General features: G+C 44.3%; 1 protein-coding gene across 1 annotated transcript in view; it reads right to left on the reverse strand.

Annotated features, from left to right (window-relative positions):
- Nucleotides 1–21,294, reverse strand: part of RYK (receptor like tyrosine kinase) — a 55,744-nt gene that overhangs the window by 18,831 nt on the left and 15,619 nt on the right. The window contains exons 2-9 of the mRNA XM_054283112.1: nt 18,583–18,704; nt 16,838–16,937; nt 16,387–16,521; nt 14,144–14,200; nt 13,178–13,322; nt 9,212–9,312; nt 6,245–6,370; nt 3,740–3,826 (exon numbers count right to left, since the gene is read on the reverse strand). Of these exons, the coding sequence (XP_054139087.1) occupies nt 3,740–3,826; nt 6,245–6,370; nt 9,212–9,312; nt 13,178–13,322; nt 14,144–14,200; nt 16,387–16,521; nt 16,838–16,937; nt 18,583–18,704 (873 nt within the window). The remainder of the gene's footprint in view (nt 1–3,739; nt 3,827–6,244; nt 6,371–9,211; nt 9,313–13,177; nt 13,323–14,143; nt 14,201–16,386; nt 16,522–16,837; nt 16,938–18,582; nt 18,705–21,294) is intronic.

The raw sequence follows: 21,294 nt of genomic DNA on the forward strand, positions 1-21,294 counted from the left end.
AAGCACACTCTAATCTATTCACCCCCTGCATTGATATTGCTTAATCAGGCTCAAACTTGCTCTTTGAGGGTCTGACCTAGTAGTTCTACCCCAGCTTGAGACAACAGGGAATACAGAATTATTCCAGGAAACTCAGGATGGGCTCTTCCACCTCTCAGGCAGCTCCAGGCTCTCTCATTTTCATGTATTCCTGATTCCTTTAAGAGCAGATCACTTCAGAAGGGGAACAAACACAAAGTTCAGAGAAATGAGGGATCCTGTTCTCACTTTTTTCACTCTCCTGGTTTATAGCAATGCTCTACATCTCACCGGGGCTCTGGGAAACATCAGGGAAGGAAAGTGGGAAGTGCTGCTGCAGTTACTGCAGTCAATCACCTGTGCTGTTGATCCTTTGGGGGCAACAATTAACCAAAGAATACAGGGAAGAGACAAACTGACAAGGCTGCCATCACTCTCCCTCCAGAGCAGGAAATACCCACAGGTAGAATTATTGCCTGATGAGCACAACAGCCACAACATTCACCTTCCCCAGCAGAGGAAATGGGAAAACTGACAGCACATTCCCTCTGCCCATAGTGTTGGAAATAACCCCTCTCCAAAGAGAATGGATGCTGTAATACACTGACAGCTGAAGGAGAGACACATGAAAAGAGATCCAGGCACTTAGGCATGATTTTTTTCATGGATTTTCACTCAGAAACCATTCCTTGAACAGCACAACCATGACACCCACCTAAGTGGCACAGAGCTCTCCGAACAGCCAACAAACCCAAACTCTTGGCCCATCTGCAATACTTACTGGGCTGAGGAGGCTCAGCCTGGAGAAGAAAATTTTCCAAGGACACTCTTCTGTGGCTTGTGGATTGTAAGAAATATTGAAATTTGATCACAGCTTGCAGGGACAGGACAAAGGGCAATGTTTTAAACAGGAAATGGGTAGATTTACATTTGACATAAGGAAGATAATTTTTTAAAAATTAATTATTTATTCTTCCTTGTGAGGTTAGACACTGGCACAGGTTGCCCAGAGAAGCTGTGACTGCCTCGTCCTTGGAAGTGTCCCAGGCCTGGTTGGATGGGGCTTGGAGCAACTTGAGCTAGAGGAAGGTGTCTTTGCCCATGGTAGGTGTGGGAGTGGATGGGCTTTAAGGTCCCTTCCAACCCAAATCATTCTGGGATTCTCTTGAAATTCCAGGTTTAAAACCATAACAACTCCCCTAATGTCAGAACAGTGTCTTCAGTTTCTCAAGCTCTGATCCTGGTGAGAAAAAAAAAAAGGTGTTTTTTTCTCTCAAGGTTATTCTTCCTCACAGTATCTACTCAAAGAACCTCAGTTCACATTTTCCAAAGATCTGGGATACTCCAGCCCCACACCCCATTGTTTCCTGACATTTGGAGCAACACTGGGCTTCATTTTATCACTTTCAGAATGCACCTCTAGGTTAAACAAGGCAGTTCTGGAGCAGCTCACACTTTTGGGAAGGGATAATTTTGCTCCACAGACAAAGCCTTTATTCCTTGTCTATTTTCCATGACCCTCAGGCTTTATTGCCTTCAGCAAAGAGATACTTAAGTCAGTTTAATGGTTCTCATACCCATCAAGCTTTTATGGTCCTGCCCTGCTTCTGCTTGTGCCAGAACAGCAGTGTGTGTGTGGCCACAGAATGACTGAGATCAAGGAAAAACTCTGGTTACAAGAGGATTTTTCCAGGTTTTTTTTCTTCCAACCAGATCAAATTCCCAACTTATTACATGTCCCAGTCACACACACAGCAATAACAGCCAGGGTGTGAAAATGAAGCTGTGGAGCATCAGCACTGCTGTGAGGACAGGGGATGGTACAGGTTTTATTCCTTGCAAAATTCTGCTGCCCAGGCCCAAGTATCAACAAAACCTACTCTACATTTATTACACACAGATCCTTTTTAATGCTGGGAAATTCTCTACAGTGATGAATGCTGAATCCTTCCCTGCAAAGGAAGAGCTTTTTTCCTATAGGACATGAATGTGTCACAGACACAAGCCACTCTAAGGGAGAATTATGGATTTAGGAGTGCATTGGAAGTCCCATTTCGGGAAAGCAATTCAATAAGAGGTCATGGGAGACAGCTAAATTAAGATCACTTTTGACAAATGTAATGTTGTTTTAATCCAATGCTATAAAAAGTAGCTCGCGTGCCAAGGGCCAAGTGTTTGAGAAACTATTATTAAATAAGAGCCAAGAAATAAAAAAGACAGAACTGTTTGGCAGTGAAAGGGAACAGAAGAAGGCAGAATGGGACTGAAACATCAGAAAATGTTCCCAAAATACTAGAAAGAAGCAAATTTTTTGGTTTTTAAATAAGAGAAGCCAGGCTGGGAGAGCTGGGGGTATTCACCTGGAGAAGAGAAGGCTCCAGGGAGAACTTTGAGCTCCCAAAAGGAGCTCCAGGAGAGCTGGAGAGGGACTTGGGACAAGGGATGGAGGGACAGGACATGCTTTAAGCTGCCAGAAGGCAGAATTAGATGGGATATTAGGAAGAATTCTTCCCTGTGAGGGAGGTGAGGCCCTGGCACAGGCTGCCCACAGAAGCTGTGGCTGCCCCTGGAACCCTGGAAGTGTCCAAGGCCAGGCTGGATGGGGCTTGGAGCAACCTGGGATAGGGGAAGGGGTCCTTGCCTCTGTCAGGGGTGGGACTGGATAATCTTCAAGGTCCCTTCCAACCCAAACCATTCCATTATTCAATGTCATGAGAGAGAGAAGAGCACCAGAAACATCTGATTGTGTCAGGAACAGATCAAGGTGGCTCCTTCCTTTAAGCAACATATTTTCCTTAAAGGTAACAGAGAATAAATGGGTGGCAGAAAGATTCAACAATAAAATTCAGCAGCTTCACCATTTCCCCATCAGTATCTTCAAAATTAATAACCAGGCAAAAAAAAAAAAAAAAGGCAGAATGAGTGGAAATTCTTATAGAGGCTTATTTCTTTTTTGGCAAGAAAGAATTAAAGAAGTTGTCAAATGAAAAACCAAAGGCAATAAGACACCCAACAGAAATGACAAAAATAAGAAAAATAAGTGGGAAAACAACCATTGTACTGGGAATTTGGCAAAAAGAGAACTTGTGATGATTGCAGAGGAAGGGACAGATGTAGGATACATGTAACACAGGGATACATGTAGGATACTTGTAATATACATATGGCAGACATGTGGGACATTTGCAATATTTTCATCTACACCCACCTTGCTCCTTAAGTCTACCTATCCCCATTTCAAGGTATTTCCTGAACACAGGTGCTGTATTTGATAAATTCAGTTCTAAATGCCATTTCTCATGCTTCTGTTACAAAGTTCAAGGAAGGCAGAAACTATGCCCTGTCTTTTCTACAGCAGTGCATTTGTAAAAGATTTTTAAGATACATTTCAGGTGTTTTTCAGCAATTTGCAGGGGACAAGGCTGTGACTGGGAAGATAAAACTGAGGAAAAAAAAACAATATAATTTTCTACTTAGAAGAATAATAAACAAAAGTATTCAAGGGTGGTGACTGAAAGCACTGGTGGACAACACATGCATTTTTCTTCCAGATAAGATTGCTGCTCCCTGTGGCTGAAGGAAGCATCCAAACTTGCTTTTGCTTTTCATCATTTGCATATTTTGGAGAAAAGGGGGGTGTTACAAAGCCAGGTTTGGCACCCTCAGCCTGCAGCACAATTCAAACACCTGCACACAAACCCACACCTTCATGCAAACATACCTTTAACAGTTTTGACAAAAACTTGTTTCTCTTTACTGGGGTCTTTTTCTTCTATTAGAATTCCATGGAAAATGCGCCCAAACGTGCCTGGGAACAGAACATCCAATCAGTAAAGTAAAGAAACACTGATAACATTAGGAGTATCTTAAGCAAACAGTACCTTTCAGATCAGAAAGTGAGAAATGCCTGCAGTTAAACTGTCTACAAAATCTATAAAGTCACCAAGAGAGAACTCAACTGCTCTCCAGCATGAGAGGGATTCACAACTACAGGCAGCAAATGGTGAAGTTTTACATAAATAAGGGGAAAAGCATGAGAGTGAGCTAGTGATAGCACTCAGTGAAATTAAATATCAATATGATGATGGCTTGTTTGTGGCACTTCAGTCAACTCCCTGCACTAAGAACTCCAGCTCCCTTTTCTCACCTATTCAGTCTAGAATTCTAAGCCAAGGCATTTCTCACAAGGACCAAGTTTTTTTGGAAACATTCACAAGGAAACAGCAATTCTGGCCAGCCAGCACACATGGAACACTTTGAAACAGCCAGCATCACATTATTCACAAGTTTCACCTCAGCTGGAAGGTGCTGGGGTTGTTTGGGGGTCATTCAGACTCTCCAGCATTTTTCCATTTACAAGATGTTACTGATGCTACTGCAGGAAGAGGAGCTGGGCTGAGAACAACTGGTAACACACAGAGAATTTAATTGTTTTTTTATTGCACAGCTTGGCAACACTTTCCTGCACCAAGGTGTGCATCATCTCCACAGAGTCTATTCCAGCATAACAGCCCCTTCCCAAGGAATCCTCCTTCCTAACTAGGTTGAAAGATCTTTGAGAGTATGAAATAGAAGTCTTATTTGGTTTTAAATACCTTAAACTGGGGCAGTACAACATTTCTGTCACCTACCCTGAGGGTGGCAAGGAAACCCTGCATGACAGGGGTTTTCAAACTACAATCTCACTACGCAGCAGCTGAACTCAGGAGACTCTCAGGCAACCACAACACATTAATTACCTAACAGCAACTAAATTCCACCTGTCTTGGTTTTTGAAGACTTTGAGAAAGTGCCTAAATGTATATTTCCAAAATGTAAAAGCAGGTGAAGCTATGGAAGCTACGTGAAGTTTATAATGAATCTGTGGCCATGATCTGTAACAAAGTTCCATGCATGCATTTACTTTATCCCCTTCTTCCCTTCTGAAGCTCTTTTGTTCTTCAATGGCAGAGACTCAACATCACCATGATCCTGAACCAAAATTGGTCAGGTTTTGTAAGTCCTCTGATATGTGGATGCGGCACTTGGTGACAGGGGTGAAACTGGCAGTGCTGGGGGAGTGCTTGGACTCGATGACCTCAGAGGGCTTTTCTAACCTCAATGACTCTGTGATTAACTCGTGAAGGCTCTGACTCAAAGTAACAGCTGGAGGCTAAGAAACGAGATCCCAGGATTAACTGGGTCCAAACTGCATTCAACAGCTCCTTATGCCTCATCTGGCAGAGCAGGGCAGCTCTGCCACCAAACATCTGCTGGGGCACTGAGTCACTTCTAGTCATGGGTGACTCCCAACATCCCAGCTCCAGGCAGCCCAGAGCAACACAAAGCACATCCCACATGCCAAGGAAGGTTTTTGCAGAGCCCACACTGGGAGTGAGCACAGAGCTGCCACCCCAGAGGTTCAGAGGCACACACTGAACAAGAATGGGAGCATCCTCCACTGCTGCTCAGACTAACACAAAGCATTCTGCCTCCAAAGGATGATCATCTCCAACCTTTGGGAAGTTTGATTTCTCAGGGAACACACACTTGAAATTGCAGCAGTAAAGGTGAATGACAAAGAAAACTAAATATTTAAGCCTATTTTTCAAATTCAGTATCAACAAGAATCAATTCATGTTGTGCATGAAGACTTTCAAAGTGCACAGTAAACAAAGAGTGAACAATTCAGGAACTGGATGATCCTTGTGGATCCTTCCAACTAAGGATATTCCATGAAAACAATCATGTAGTCTCTGAATCTTTTATATCAGGCTTGTAAATGTTGCATCTGCCATTTAGATTTTCCAAAGCAAAGTTATCAAACTGAGACACCAAATTTGGACAACTGAAGTTCTTCTGGGCTTTGGGTTGGCTTTGCTTTGATTTTTATGTTGCTAAGAGTAACTCTCCTGTAGGAGTTCCCAAAAGTGAGTTACCTTGAGTCCTGAGTGATTCCCTTTCACCCCAGCCACCCATCATTTCAGGGAGCAGGTTATTAAGCCAGACAAGCTCAATGACTTACTGAGCACACCTCGTCACTCCCCCAGCCTAATTAACTCTGGAAGCTGCTTTCCCCATCCCCACACCCCAAATGCACACATAACTCATCATTCCTCCCATCCACCAAAGCAACAAAGATCAGAAACATCATCCATGAATGATTTCTGTAAATAAATATCCATATCTTTGTATTTATGTATCTACATCATGTGGTAGGAATGAAGTGTCTGAGAGCTGTAAATACCTTCTTGGAGCACATCTTTGAGGGTGATCCTCTCCCTGGAGATGGCTATGTCCTTCACTTTGGCTTTGGCCTCCATGAGAGTGACACTTTTCAGATCATTCTTCTCTATCCGTAATGTGGGATAACCTGAGGAGCCAGCAGAGCCAAACAATCCAACATAAATACCCTTGGAATGACAACAGGCAGAGCCAAACAATCCAGTATAAATACCCTTGGAATGACAACAGGCATAGGGCTCCACCTCTGACGTCCACACACCAGGGATCAGCACCATCTTAAATATATTATATATAAATTTTAAAATAATTAAGTATTTAGCAACAAAAAACACAAAAATAAGGGATCTGCAGGGAAAGAAATTACACAGGAATTCTCTGTAGTGTCACGCAAACAACTTTGATTATTAACTCTGGGTGAAGGAAACTCCTACACTGAAGGTGATCAACACTGTACTGCCCTCAGGAGGAAGAAACAGATTGCTGGAAAACTCAGAGCTGGGAAGATGCCTTACCCCAGCAGGACATTAACAAACTACCAGTGCCCTCTTCTGGCACTTCCAGACATTTGGATACTCCAGTAGAGTCAGAAAACCCGGAATATTTTTGTACATGTGTATGAATTATTAAAGAAATCTTGAGAATTATTCTGATAGTAGTTTCTTCAAAATTTAAATGTTACTGAAAGTAAAATGATGCAACTGTGGAATGCTTTTTTCACACATCCTACCTTTTCTCTTCTCTTAATTTTCACTATTCCCAGTGTTACTAGGGTGTCCCAAAGCAGGTAAGAGACACTGTGAAACAAGGGCTGTCCCCAGCAAACAGGTGCCACTTGGGCACAGTGGCCATCACACTGGGCAGGGTGAGGAGGGTTGAACCATCACCCTGGGCTTGGTCATCTGCCCATGGCCAGAGGATTCTGGGGACCAAATTCCAGCAACTGGAACTCAGCCAAATTAACCTGAGACACTTGGAAAGCCAAACAAAAAACCTGAGGTTGACAGGACATCAGCAGCTCAGCCTGAGCTGGGATGAGACATTGAGGGGCGGGAGTGTGTCCAGGGAAGGGAATGGAGCTGGGGAAGGGAATGGAGCACCAGGAGAGGCTGAGGGAGCTGGAAAGGGGCTCAGCCTGGAGCAAAGGAGGCTCAGGGGGGACCTTGTGGCTCTGCACAACTCCTGACAGGAGGGGACAGCTGGGGGTGGTCAGGCTCTGCTCCCAGGGAACAGGGACAGGAGGAGAGGGAACAGCCTTAACTTGCACCAGAAGAGGTTCAGAGTGGGCATGAAGGAAATTCCACTGCCCAAAGCGTTGTCCAGCCCTGGCACAGCTGCCCAGAGGTGGAGACCCCACCCCTGGAGGGAGTTAAAAGCTGTGTGGCACCTGGGGACATGGGTGGCCTTGGCAATGCTGTGAACTTGGTGATCTGGGCGGGCTTTTCCAACCTAAACGATTCTGTGATTCTAAGAGACAGAAAATAAAAGGGCTGGGGAGAGACTCAGGTGACAAGAGGGAAACCAGCTCTAGAATAATTTGCAGGGTAAGGCCTCTTCCAAACTCTGTGAGAAGGAATTGTTTTAACATTTCATATATTAAATTCTTACAAGCCTGTTTTTTATTAATGCTTATACCAAATACATTTTAAAGGCAACTCTTTGCAAGGAAAAGATGAACTCAGATCACAAGTAAGTTAGGTTTTTTGTCTTAGGGAGATACAGTACAACTTAGAAGTGAGCCAAATCTCTTCTAGAGGTGCAGTTCAACCTCAGGTAAAAACCTGCTTCTACACATGAGGAGGAAAAAAGGAGAGCACAGGAGGGCTGAGATGACTTTACTGCTGTGCTTTCTCATGATGGGACAGTCACTATCACCAAGTGCCATCAGAGGAAAATGGGAGACACTTTGGGGTCTTATTAGTTGGTTTTAAAAACACCCATGTGTGTCCCTATGCTGGCCACTTCCCTCCAGCTGGAACAGTCCCTTCCCTGGAGCAGGGCTGAATGGGATAGCCAGACAATAACTTGAGGAGTAAAAATTCCACAGGTAACAAATATGTTCATTAACAACAGAATTAACTCAGACACAGCTGAGAGCTCTTGGTCTGTTCAACATGGAGGAGACTGAAAGACCTGGTCCCAGTCTGCAGCTCCTCTCAAGGGACAGCTCTGAGCTCTTCTCTCTGTGACCAGGGACAGGAGGACCCCAGGGATCAGCTGGAGCAGTGTCAGGGGGGTTTAGGCTGGAGATCAGGGAAAGGTTTTTCCCCCAGAGGGTGCTGGGCACTGCCCAGGCTCCCCAGGGAATGGGCACAGCCCCAAGGCTGCCAGAGCTCCAGGAGAGTTTGGAAAACACTCCTATGGATGCACAGGGTGGGATTGTTGGGGTGTCTGTGCAGGGCCAGGGGTTGGACTGGATGATCCCTGTGTGTCCCTTCCAGCTGGGATATTCTGTGATTCTGTGGTATCAGTTACCAGGTCACTACCCAAACTGCTGCCACCCTTCCTTTCCTCTCACTGCTCTCTTCAGCTATTTTATATCATTTCAAGCAAAGCTGTAAGCAACAGGAGATAACAGGAATAACACAGCCACCAGGATTCATGCACATGGCATCACCTGCTTTAGGAACTGATCCCAGGGCTGGGGGGACACATCCTGCTCTCTCCTCTGCTTGGACTGCACAAGGCAGGCTCTTCCCAGTGTTAAAACAGATACTTCACAGCTACTGGTGAAGTCTGGCTGACTGCTCTGGGTGCAGGGGGAACAACCCAAGGCACAAACACAGCCTCATGCTCATATAACCACTCACATCCCCCCGAGCTCGCTCCTGACTATGGCGTGGCTGGGTAAAACACACTCTGTGTGAATTCAAGAAGCAAAGTGACAGAACCAGGTAATTATTCACGTCTTCTCTTGCATTTGCCACCAGAGCAGCGTGGCAGGAGGCTCTGTGCTTAGATTAACACTTACTGGTTACTGGGGTGGCGTTGTTGGGTGTGTCAGCCCGCAGGTACTGCGTGGTCTGCGTGGAGGGCTGCGACAGCCCCTGCGAGCTGCTGCTGTCACTGATGCTGTGGGGAAACAAAAATGCACATCAACATCACTGCCTGCCACTCCAACACATCCCAAATTAACCTGCCCAGGTCAAAAACAGGAGAGTTTCCAGGCAAGACTTGAAAAACTCTGCTCTTTTAAAGTTGTTCCCACATGAGAATGTACTTCAGGTGACTCAAAAATCTTGGCATTAAGCATGAACAGCTTCCTCCTATTTGCTTTCCAGAATTTGCTCTCTCTTCTGGTACTTATGTCCACTTTGGAATAATCAAAGTGACATAACATTCCTTGCCAGAACCACCCTGTCATACCAAGAACAACTATTACATCCCAGGAAACATTTGCACACATTTCTCTTGTGGCAGTGATGTCCCACTCAGACAAGGGCTCTATTTCACACCCTACCCCACTTTGTCACTCCCCTCCCTAAGGGTACCTGTTGCCCCTTCCAGCACCACCTAAAATGTGCTTTTTGAGATGCTTTCTTTGGGCAGAAGAACCCAAGAGCCCACAGAGTATCCATGAAACAGGTAAACCATGGTCTAAATCACAGCAGGCTCACTTCTGTCTTATTTTCACAGTCAAAACCCTAAAAGGGCTGTTGCAGCTGTAATGGACCAAAACCCTGTTAGCAGGTCAGATGGCAGGGCCAGAAGCTTCTTTGATGTCCTCCCCCTCCAAACACACACAAATGTCCCCCTCTTTGATCCAACTTCAAGTGGGTTTTCCACTGCTGACTGTATTGGGAGGACAAAGAGGAAACTGCTCTGGGATACAACCTCTGCTTTGCCAAATAATCAACGTTTAAGGTTTCTTGGGCTGCTGCTGAGCACTGGCCAAGCAGGGCCAGCCACCCCTGTAGGATTGTCAGACATGGCTGGTGATGCCCTCCAGGCCCACTGCTACCTTTGAAGCCAGGCCTCCTTTAAAAAACAGAAATCCAAGTCCACTCTTCCCCATTATAGCCCAACCATGGATGAACCCACTGAATTTTTAGTTTGGAACAGAATCTACTGAATCTCACAGTACAAACTTACTCATTTATAGCTGGCCTCAATCTCCCTCTGGAACTTTTTTTTTTTACAGTTATTCCCACTTCCAGGTGCAGGATTCCAGCACAGCATTTAGCACAAGCCTAAAAACCACAGATGCTGGTCTAGCTCCTCCCCTTTAACTTCCTTCAGAGTTTTTGAATGAATATTCTTTGGTGCTGGCAGCTTATTACTCCTTATTTGAACTGTTCCCACTATTGCATCCACAAGCTGCCTCAGTATGATCCACCCTCCAGGAAAGAGAGTCTTGGCATGGCCACCACATCAAACACCAAGGCATAACTTGCATTTCCTTTTCTTGCTCTGGCTGGAAACTCCTTTTGTAACCTGATCACCCACTAGCCCTGCGGATTCCTTTGGCTGGAGGCAAGTGTTATGAAGGAATTATTCTTTTAATGCCTGTTGCAAGATTGAAAAACTGCCTTTTGGGTTGGCTTCATTCTGGTTTTTAGGTTTAACTCACTTCCTGAGCTTCCTCACTTGCATATTCTGTCAGCTATTTGAACGATGCCTTCTTGCTTTAATGACTCCCATTATCCTGCTGTTGAGCCATGCCAGCTTTCCTTGGCACTTTTCCAGTGCCTTTGCTGTGAGGTTTGCAGATTTGCTGTGGACTTCCAATACAATGTTCCTAAATAATCCATGTGCAGCCTGTAAACTCGGCTTGAGCTTCCAGTTAACAACCCTGCTCGGTTTTATTTAGTTCTGGGGGTTGAAATTAAGAGCACCAGTGGGTTTTTCCAGGCTCTGTTGCTCCTGGGAGGTCGTTAACCCTAATGACATTGTCATATTCCATTCAGGAACCTTTCACAGAAACAGTTTGAGATTATTATCCACAATCAAGTCAGAAATTCTTGCTTCAAAACAAGCCCCACACCTCCTGATTTTCAGGCATGTTTTGCTTCTGTTACACCTCTGCTCTGGCACTGCCTGAGCAACAGCTTTTACAGAGTAGCACATCCAGGCCAGGCATCTTCAGGCTCAAAAAATAAGTCATCACATGGTGAAGAGCTAAACCCCAGGAGCTACACAAACTTCATAAAATCACACAATGGTCTGGGTTGGAAGAGACCTCAGAGATCATTCCAAACTCTTTCCACAGACAGGGAAAGTGCCCTGAATTTATCAGAATTTATGCAGCGATTCAGAGCAAATTGTTAACACCTGCAAAGCACAAAGGACTAACATCAGATGGATTTTTAGCTTTATCTCCACAGAAAGTCAGTTTGTTTTTTAGGATTTTGACTTTATATGTCCACAGAAATCCAATGCAATGCAGTAGAGGGGAGGATATCTGATCACACTGCTGGGCTGGACACCTCAACACCTCACTATCCCACACTATAAATGGAATGTTCTTCCTTTCTGAATTAAAGCAAGCTGCACACCCTTTAACACCTTCAGCTGAGTAAAACCCCTCCACCAGACAAGCAGGCACAAAGGAATTGAGGAAAGCTGATAAATTCATTGGGTTACAATCCAGAAACCACAACTGCTCAATGGAGTGGCACTGTTAAAGTCACAAGGGCTGAGGACATCAGGGGAGGGAAGGGCAGGGAGAAAACTGAAAAGAACAGATGAATGGATAAGGAGGAGGATGAAAAGATAAAGCTACTCCATGAGGCTTCAGGCAGCACAGAAGTAGCTCAAAACATCCTTTAGTTCAAGATATCCTTTCACAGGGGTGACCACCCACAGGCTGTTTTCCAAAGGATCCAGTTTCACACTGCCTGCTCCTGAACAGTTGCATCTGATGCAGGCTGTTCACACAGCCTCAGCCCACCTGCTTTTCCAGCCTCCCTTCTCCTCAGTGCTTAATCCCCACTCCAATGCCCTTGGACTCATGTTACAACTCCATTTTCCATGCATGTGCTATGTTTTTTCCTGACTGGAAATATATTTGAGAGAGCCCAGCACTGCCAGTTTTATAACCAAGCATTTGTAAAGCTCAGATGTACCCTAAGGCTGAACTGAACACCGGAAAATCAATCAAAGTAGGGAAAACTGAAATTCAGCCTCCTGCAGGTGTCAGTAAAACCCAAATGTTTTCATCCAATCCTGTAAAAGCATGGAATGGTTTGAGTGGGAAGGGACCTCAAAGCCCATCCAGTGCCATCCCTGACATGGATAAGGACACTTTCCACTGTCCCAGGTTGCTCCAAGCCCTGTCCAACCTGGCCTTGGACACTTCCAGGGATCCAGGGGCAGCCACAGCTTCTCTGGGCACCCTGTGCCAGGGCCTCACCACCCTCACAGGGAAGAATTTCTTCCCAATATCCCTAATATTGGGATATTCCCTAATATCCCCAATATTAGGATTTTCCCCTATTTCTTCCTAATATCTCTATTTTACCTAAGGTAAAATAAAGGTAAAAACTCTCTGGCAGTGGAAAGCCATTTCCCCTTGTCCTAGCATTCCAGGCCCTGATTCAGGAGCCCCTTTAGGCACTGAAAGGGGCTCTAAGGTCCCCCTGGAATCTTCTCTTCTCCAGTATCAACACCCTCAGCCTGCCTCCAGTGAGCCCAAATCAATTTTTCCTTCAACCCTGACAATCCCTGCAGATCTGATTCTGTCTGAATCTTCCCACTCCACACAAATATTCTGGCAAAACCTGAACAACCCTTCCTCCTCATGAACAGCAGAGCACCTGCAACTGCTGCCTTTCTGCAGCATAGCTCTCACCACAGCCCCACACAGGCAGCATCTGCTACAGCGTGGCACTGAGAGCAGAAATTGCAAACCACCACAGAGTGCTCATTTTGAGACTGAACTCCCACTAATCTGAGTAAATATGTCCCAAAACCACCCTGGGAGAGCTTGAGCACATACCTGTCATCCAATTCTATCCTCTTCATGCTGTGCAGGTGCAAGACAGCCAGGATGATTGCCACCAGGAATATCACAGCACAGCACACACCCACGCTGATATAGAACACCCGGGTCGAAGTGGTGGGAGCTGCATTTACAGGATCAACTGCAACAGATGTGGAAAGTTACTGAACCCCTCTCAAAAAAGGAGAAAATCCAACAAAAAACCCAACATTTGTTAGTTTGTTATGGCAACACAAGCAGAGGGGCTGGGGGCAGGGAGAGGCAGCAGCCTCAGCCATCCCAAATGTTCTACAAGGTATCCTGGAGAACAACTACCCTGGAAGAGAGTGAGAGGTAGAGAGAGCACTGAGCCCTTCTCAAAATGGAGAAAAACCAACAAAAAACCCCAAAGAAACATAATTTATTAGTTTGTTATGGCAACACAAGCAGAAGGGCTGGAGGCAGGGAGAGGCAGCAGCCTCAGCCATCCCAAATGTTGTATAAAGTATCCTGGAGAACAACTACCCTGGAAGAGACAGTGGGAGGTAAAGAGAGCACTGAGCACTCTTTCCCACTGCTTTCCAACAGTATTTTGGCAAAAATACTCCCATTTTGGGTATTATGGAGCTACAGTCAGCCAATGATATTTCCAGCCAGAAGAGGAGGAGGAAACTACCTCACTCTATCCCTTCAATAGTGATAAATTGAAACAGCAAACCAGACAGGTCCCAAGGTCAAGAAAATAGATCAGAGCCATGTACAGAAACCAGAGCCCCTAAGATGTGATATAAAAGTTGTTACAAGACTTGGAATAGGGTTTTTCCTCTTCACCAGCTAAAACAATTAATTACCAAAAACCCACTGCAATACTGGGTGTAGTACAGACTGCCTGGGGACTGTTTTCATGGGGAAAGCAGTGGCATCAAAGCACATTAAAAGTTTTTCAGTTTTTAAACCCCAAGTTGTACATTCAGGATTACTTACAGATAGCCTTGCTGCTGTTTTTATCAGCTGTTGGAGATTTGACTTCTGGTTCAAGCTCTAAAGAGATGAGAGAAAACCATTAAGTTTGGAGTACATTTATTATTGCAGCCCCAGCCCTTCACATTGTCTCGTGTATGGAAACACAGATCTGCTTTTCCAAAGGGAAGAGCTGATTCAAGGACTACATCAATCCCTCCATGTCCATTTAAATACCTAACCAGGCAGGAATAAAATCACACTGAAACACATGTTCAGGGAGGCAAAGCTTGAACCCACTGAATCCTTGTAAAACCCTGCAGCTTGTCCAAGGTCCAAAGAAGCACAAAGAAAGAAGAGGTGCAGAGAATGTGTTTGCTAAGGCACTAAACAAAGACCTCACAGAATCAGTTCCTACAGGAGAGAAAATCATTGCTGGGATGTTCAGTGAATCTTTTGGAGGAAATCCTGGCTCCAGTCTAATGTTGCTCACCCTAGGAAGGGTCAGAGATGCAACCACAGGCATTGTGCCTTCTCAGCTGATGCCAGTCAGGAGTCACAGAGTTAAAACAAAAGGATGGAAGAGGTGATGTCCATTTAAATACTCAAAAATATGCAAGTGAAGGCAGGAGGACAACACAGCTGGTGTGAGTAGCAGTCCTTTAGAAAGTGGGTAAATCCTCATTGAGCTTACTCAGAGTCTGGGTACCAAGAGGAGCAGTGCAAAGCTGGGGAATGCAGGAGATGCCTCCACATGGACCCTCCCCAGGATCTGCAGGCAGCAGAGGGAAACCCATGGATTTCTGCAGCTGCACAGGCACAGTCCCACTTGCACACCCCCCCTTCCTGCTCTCAGTTCTGTTCAACACAGCACAGCCCCTTCCCACTCCTTGTTAAGCCAGTGCAGCTTAGGAAAAAGTAATCCAAGGGAGGGAAAAATCAAAGAGTTTTTCTTTTTTTATGCCTTTTTTGAACTTGAGGAGGAGCTATCAGGAATGCCCTGAGCAAAACCACTAGCAAGTTCCTGCATATTCCTAACTTATGCATTAAATTCAATCAGAAAGCCCCATATGCTCTACACCCATCAATACACACCAAAAAAAGCCATTTTTTTGGTTTTATGAACCTGCAGAAATGAGATCTCTGTAAGGAGCACTTCTGATGGTTCAGGCAGTGGCTCTGCCTCATCCCCAGTGTGGTGTTTCTGGAAAGCTCCATCACACATGCACAGCTCAGTAAGCTGTGAATGCCTCAGCAGGGCTGACTTCCCCCACTTGGAGTATTTGAAAAAATACCCAGAAAAACATGAAAAAAAGGTAAAAATATCAACATTATCAGCCAGACGTCCATTTTACTAGAAGGAGATACATACTTTGAATTAAGAATGCTCTTCCTGAAGCCTAATGCAATGAGTACCCCAACATTATATGCTACAAGGCATGGTTGACTCTTCCATCCACACCTTCCCCAAGCTCATCCTTTGGTATTTATACTCAAGAAAAGTAATAAACCCCTCTTTGGAAAGACAGCTACTGTCCTCAAAGGCTCCAGGTAAGCTGAAAGAGGCAGAAGGAGCATGCAAAGAGAGAGGTGGCCATCCCCAAATATTGCCTAGGAGTGGAACACCACAGGCATTTTTAAGGAGGGCACAGCTCCTGGGATTCTCCAAAATAATCTTTTCCTGATGCCTATGAAAATACTAGAAAATCCTAGGAAAATTCTAGGAAGCAGTAACAGTAAACAGGAACAATCCAAGAATAAATTAGGCTTTCAGACTGCCAAGTGGTAACACAGAAGAGTCAACTAAGGATTTCCAAAATCTGGATTATTTCCCAAGATCATTTTGTACTTCACATCTAACAGACTAACACCTCCTACACTCACTAAACAGCCTATTTTATCACAATTTATAAACTAAGTAGATTTTCTTGGTAATTTTTAGGACAATTTGAATTCTCAGAATGTGGCAGTTTTGAGGGAACTGATTTCTTCTTTCCAAACAGAGAGAAAATGTTTTTTGCTACATATCTATTAAAAGGTCAGTCAGTGCAGTGGAACTCTTGGGGAAAGTTGGTTAAAGCAGAAGCTGATGAATGAACAGCAGTCCTCATTCCTCTCTGAAAAGCAGGATTTTACCTGGTTTCTTCCAATCCTCCCCAAAATTCACTGTGTTACTCCAGTGCTGGATCATACACCATCCCGCTCCCTTTTCCTATCACACTTAAACAGTAAAAAAACTTGAAAATATCTGAAACTTAATCTCTTACTCTTGTAGCACATTTTCCTTCGTTTGAAATTTAAAACTGTGATGTTTTTTGAGGAATTTATTGTTAAGTTGAGCTGCATCAGTATTGTGACGTCGGAGTCAAGTCTGCCGGTGCAGGAGAGTTCAACACGGAACACTGTGAACACAACACAGGGGTTACAGGGGAGTGGGGCACTCTCAGACTCTGAAACAACATTTAAATAAAGGCCTTTTGAGATTATGTTTATGAAGCACATTATAGACATCATAAATTATCAGATTATAAAGAACTCAATACTAAGAAATGCTATTTTAGTCTTCACGCCTCATCACTTCAGCTATTAGAGCATTAAAGGACATGGATTTTAAATTCATTTTTGTCAGTTTTATTAAGTGTTCACAGATCACTAAAACTGCATTTGTGGCTAAATGACCATGATTCATCCATCAGTTGGATGGGGGTGGGAATTTACCTGAGAGGGTGCGAGGAACTTCTCCTTGTAGAGAAATGTTGGCCTGGGGCAGAGCCATAGCCATGGGATCATGGACCTGAAATCCCAGTTTATACTCAACCTGTAACAACAGTTGGGAGAGAGAAAACATATCAGAAGTCTGTCCTGGAGTATAAAGAAACACAATATCCCTTTTCATAATTCTTCTTGAAAATAAAAACTCATACATTTTTTTCAAGGAGTGCTGGTAATTTTAGGCATCGACAGTGAAGTTTTAGTTTCAAGACTTTTGTGAGAGTTCAAATGAAGAAAGCCAAAACAGAAGCTACTCTTGAAATCATTCCTTAAAATATAGGGTAGAATTCAGAATGCTTGTATTAAAAAAATTCCCCTACAAACTTCACTCAATTATACTTTTAAACTTGTTCAAAGCTGCTAAAATTCAAAAAATTCCCCCTCCCACAGTCAGTTTAACAAACAAAATTGCTTTGAAATAGTTTATTCAACTATAGTCAAGATTTTGTTTCCACTTAAGAAGCCGACTCTGCAAACATTCATTCAAAAAAAAGTACAAGACCTACTCTAAGTCATGAGCTCCTCTTGGAAATTCATCCTACCCCTCCACTCTCAGCTGAATTATTTGATTTGTGCCAATAGTTGGTTCTTCCCCTTTTCTAAAAACATGATATGGTTCATTTCTGTTATCAATTTGTTTTCCAGTCAAGATGCTAAGGGAAGAGACACAACCCCATTTCTGAGCTCCTCCAAGTTGCACTACACCAAGTTAGAGAGGAAGATGCTGAGGGATGGAACCCCAGGAATGGGAAGCTCCAAAATTCCTTCTCAGAATTCCCAGCCAGGCCCAAGGAAACACAGGGCAGGGCCAGCAATGCAGGGAGCCTGGGCTGAGCTGTGACAAGGGAACTCCTCTCAAAGACAAGTGACTGAACTGCCACTGTGCATGTGGAATATGGCATCAGGGCTGGCTGGCACTCAACCCAAATCCACCCAAAAGTGACTCCTCTTAACAAGTTACACCTCAAAAGGAAGAACAACGGCAGGAGGAACCTTCAGGACCCGCACTGGGGGAGTTGTTTAATACTACTGCTCCTGCTGCAGCCTTTCCTACTTGAGGGCAGAAGAAGAACCATCAGTCAAGTTTAAAAGAACAGAATGAACATCTGGCAGAGACTAAACAGATCATTTCATATATGAAAATAAATTGTTAAGTAACTGGAAATGTTTCAGAATGTAAGAGCATACGCAATCTCTCTGACAGCTGCTGCTGCATGCTCCAGGCACAGTGATTAAGTGACATAAAAAGCATTTCCATTTAATCAGGGCTCAGTAATAACACACTGGATACTGCTTTTATAGACTCTCCTTGTCTCCAAGCATATGTTTCTAGAAATCTCTACAACAATTGCTCTACATATGATTTCCAGAGGCTCCAGTTCATGGCTGCCCTTCTGCGTGTCCAGTGCACCAAGGGAAGAGATTCCACAGCCAGTGACTTGTATCATGGACCTTGCCAGGAGCAAGAAGTATAAAATACTTTGAAATAAGTGCTTCAGCTTTCTAAAATAAGGAATAGCTTGGATGTATGCCATCTTAACTTATTGCCTGCAGTCATATAAATAAGTATTTTGCACCTTGCATATGGTAATTTTTGCAGAGAAAAAAGCCATTAACTGATAGCAGTGGGTATTCACCATGCAGAACAGCTCATGTCTCAAGTACCCAGAGCAGAAGTCATGGCTGCTCACCTTGGATTTGGCATGCCAGGTGAAGTGGAGATTGTTGGTCTCGCTGGGGATCAGGAGATTGAAGGACAAGGCATAGTGATTAACCACATCATTCCTCACGTAAGACAACTCTGCATCCAGACCTGTAAGAAGAAAGAGAAGAGTAAGACAGGGAAGAACAGGACCAAACACATTGGAACAAGCAACTTTCAGGACCAGCAGCTCCACTTAGATCTGCATGTTTAAGCAAACACTTCCTTCAGTCCATAAATTCCAAGGCAGGTTTGGAGACCAAGGCTCACCGCCAGCAGCTTCACAGAGTGCTCCAAAACCTTTCAGAGCAATCACTTCAGAGAGGTGCCACAGCCTGAGGAACAGGTAAAAGCTGGAATGTAATGGAAGGAAACACAACTTTCCACACAAACATCCAGGAGAGTCATTACAGGCTCTCCTGAACATCCCCTGTTCTGCTTCTGGGAATCACAGCTCGTTTTATTTACAACTGTGCTCACTCAAACCAAACTGCTCTGGATTATCAGTTGGTTAATCACAGGTAATTCCTTCTGGAATAGCTCATTTCTTGAGCCTGAGACACCTAGGCAGTGTGGAATTAGCTTCAAGGTAATTAGAACACAGAATCACAGAATGGTTTGGATTTAAATCCCCTGCCATGGGCAGGGACACCTTCCACTGTCCCAGGTTGCTCCAAGCCCCATCCAGCCTGGCCTTGGACACTTCCAGGGATCCAGGGGCAGCCACAGCTGCTCTGGGCACCCTGTGCCAGGGCCTCAGCACCCTCACAGGGAAGAATTTCTTCCTAATATCTAATCTAAATCTTTTATAGTCTAAAACTATTCTCCCTTGTCCTATCACTGTCTGCTTGTGTAAAAGGTGAGTCCTCCTCATACAAAGTGAGAGGTGGCATTTGTACACCCAGCAATACCAACATTTTGTGCCAACTCTTTGGTCCCTGAACATTTAAGTACACCTAGAGACCTGGAAGCCCCACAAGCTACTCATGTCAGGGCACTAAGGTGCATTTCCCCCCATAAGACACAGCCTGTGATATTACAAACACTGCAGCTGCTGTTACTTTTTGTGGCACACGACCCAAGGTCACACTGAACACAGGGCAGGACGCTGCAGCTTGTCCTGGGTGTCAATAGCAATTAGTGGTAGGGGAAGCACTGCTTCCCTGCAGGGGTAAAATTAATCCCAGCTCCATATCCTCAGGACAAAACCACAGTGGATTTGCAGCCAGCACCATTTGGCCTTGTCTCATCCTCCAGTGCTCCCAGTTTAATGCTATCAAGGCTCTTGGACATGCCAGGAGAACAATGGGGTAAATCAGACATTGAATATTCCACACTGAGAGAACAGAGCTCAAATAGTCACAGTACAAATGGGGATGGATGGAGATAGCAGATTCTGGGATGCCTCCTCATGGCCTGCCAGTACCTAAAGGGGGCTTTTAAAAAACAGAAAGACATTTTTCAAAGTGAGACAGTGACAGGATAACGGGGAATGGTTTTAAACTAAAAGAGGAAAGATTTAGATAGGATATTAAGAAAAAATTCTTTCCTGTGAGGGTGGTGAGGCCCTGGCACAGGCTGCCCAGAGAAGCTGTGGCTGTCCTAACTCTGGAAGTGTTCCAGGCCAGGCTGGACAGGGCTTGGAGCAACCTGGGATAGTGGAAAGTGTCCTTACCCATGGCAGGGGGTGCAACTGGATGAGCTTTTTCCAACCTAAACCATTCTGTGATTCCATGAATTTTTTTTATGGCTAGAAAGTCAAGAATATTGGAGAGGCTATGACTTCAAGATGACAGCATTTAAGGCATCTTGAAATCATTTCAAGAATCCAGGGAATCATGAAAGGATGGCTTTTCTTAAGAAATTGGGGAAAAATAAATCCAAGCCAATCATTGAACTGTGTAGATAAGCTGCATTTGATAAAAGGAAGCATCAGCTCAAAAGAAGTAATTCTTCCTGTTTAGTGCAAAAACTGGGTACAGATCAGTACAAAGTAACATTTTCTCTTATTTAAGAATTTGATTTAATCCACCTTGTTTCCACAAGTACAAAAAAAGCAGGCAAGATGTTCCTCTTCATTCTTGTTGTTGTTAACCACTTTTATTCCCTGCTGGCTCATCAGGGTCCCAAAACTTGACCAAACCCCCACAGTTTAATCACAGGTACTGGGGGTGGCGAGGGGGAGAACCCCAAAGACTGGATGCATGACATGAATCAAGATAATGGAGTAATCCCAGGGAGAAATGATCTCACATGAGATGTTGAGCAGAAAAAGATGCAGGTGCTGCTCTAAGTGTTTAATGTAAACACCCTGAGACAGTTCTTGTACACACAGTCCCTATTTCCACTTAAAAATAAATGGGAAATGCAAAAACATATCCACCAGCAAAAGAGGGAGGAGGGGGAAGCCCACACAGCCCCAGAAACAAAACTGAATTTTGAAAACGCATAAAAGCAACAGCAAACTGCAAAAATCCCTGCCTGGATCATTCTTACATGTCTACATGTTTACACATGAAACCCAACTCAGAGTAAGTAAACACAGAAGGAGTGTGGAGAAGAGCTCACAACTATCAGACACCTGGCATTAGATCCAACCAAGATGGGAAGGTTTAAAGGCAGAATTTTCATTCAAATGAATGCCATTAAGTACAAATCATTTTTAAAATTAGGGAAACAATGTGAAACAATGCAGTTGGAA

This window comes from Melozone crissalis, unplaced genomic scaffold (genome assembly GCF_028551555.1).
Source record: "Melozone crissalis strain CALT ecotype California unplaced genomic scaffold, PUWL_Pcris_2 ptg000034l_1, whole genome shotgun sequence".
NCBI lineage: Eukaryota > Metazoa > Chordata > Aves > Passeriformes > Passerellidae > Melozone > Melozone crissalis.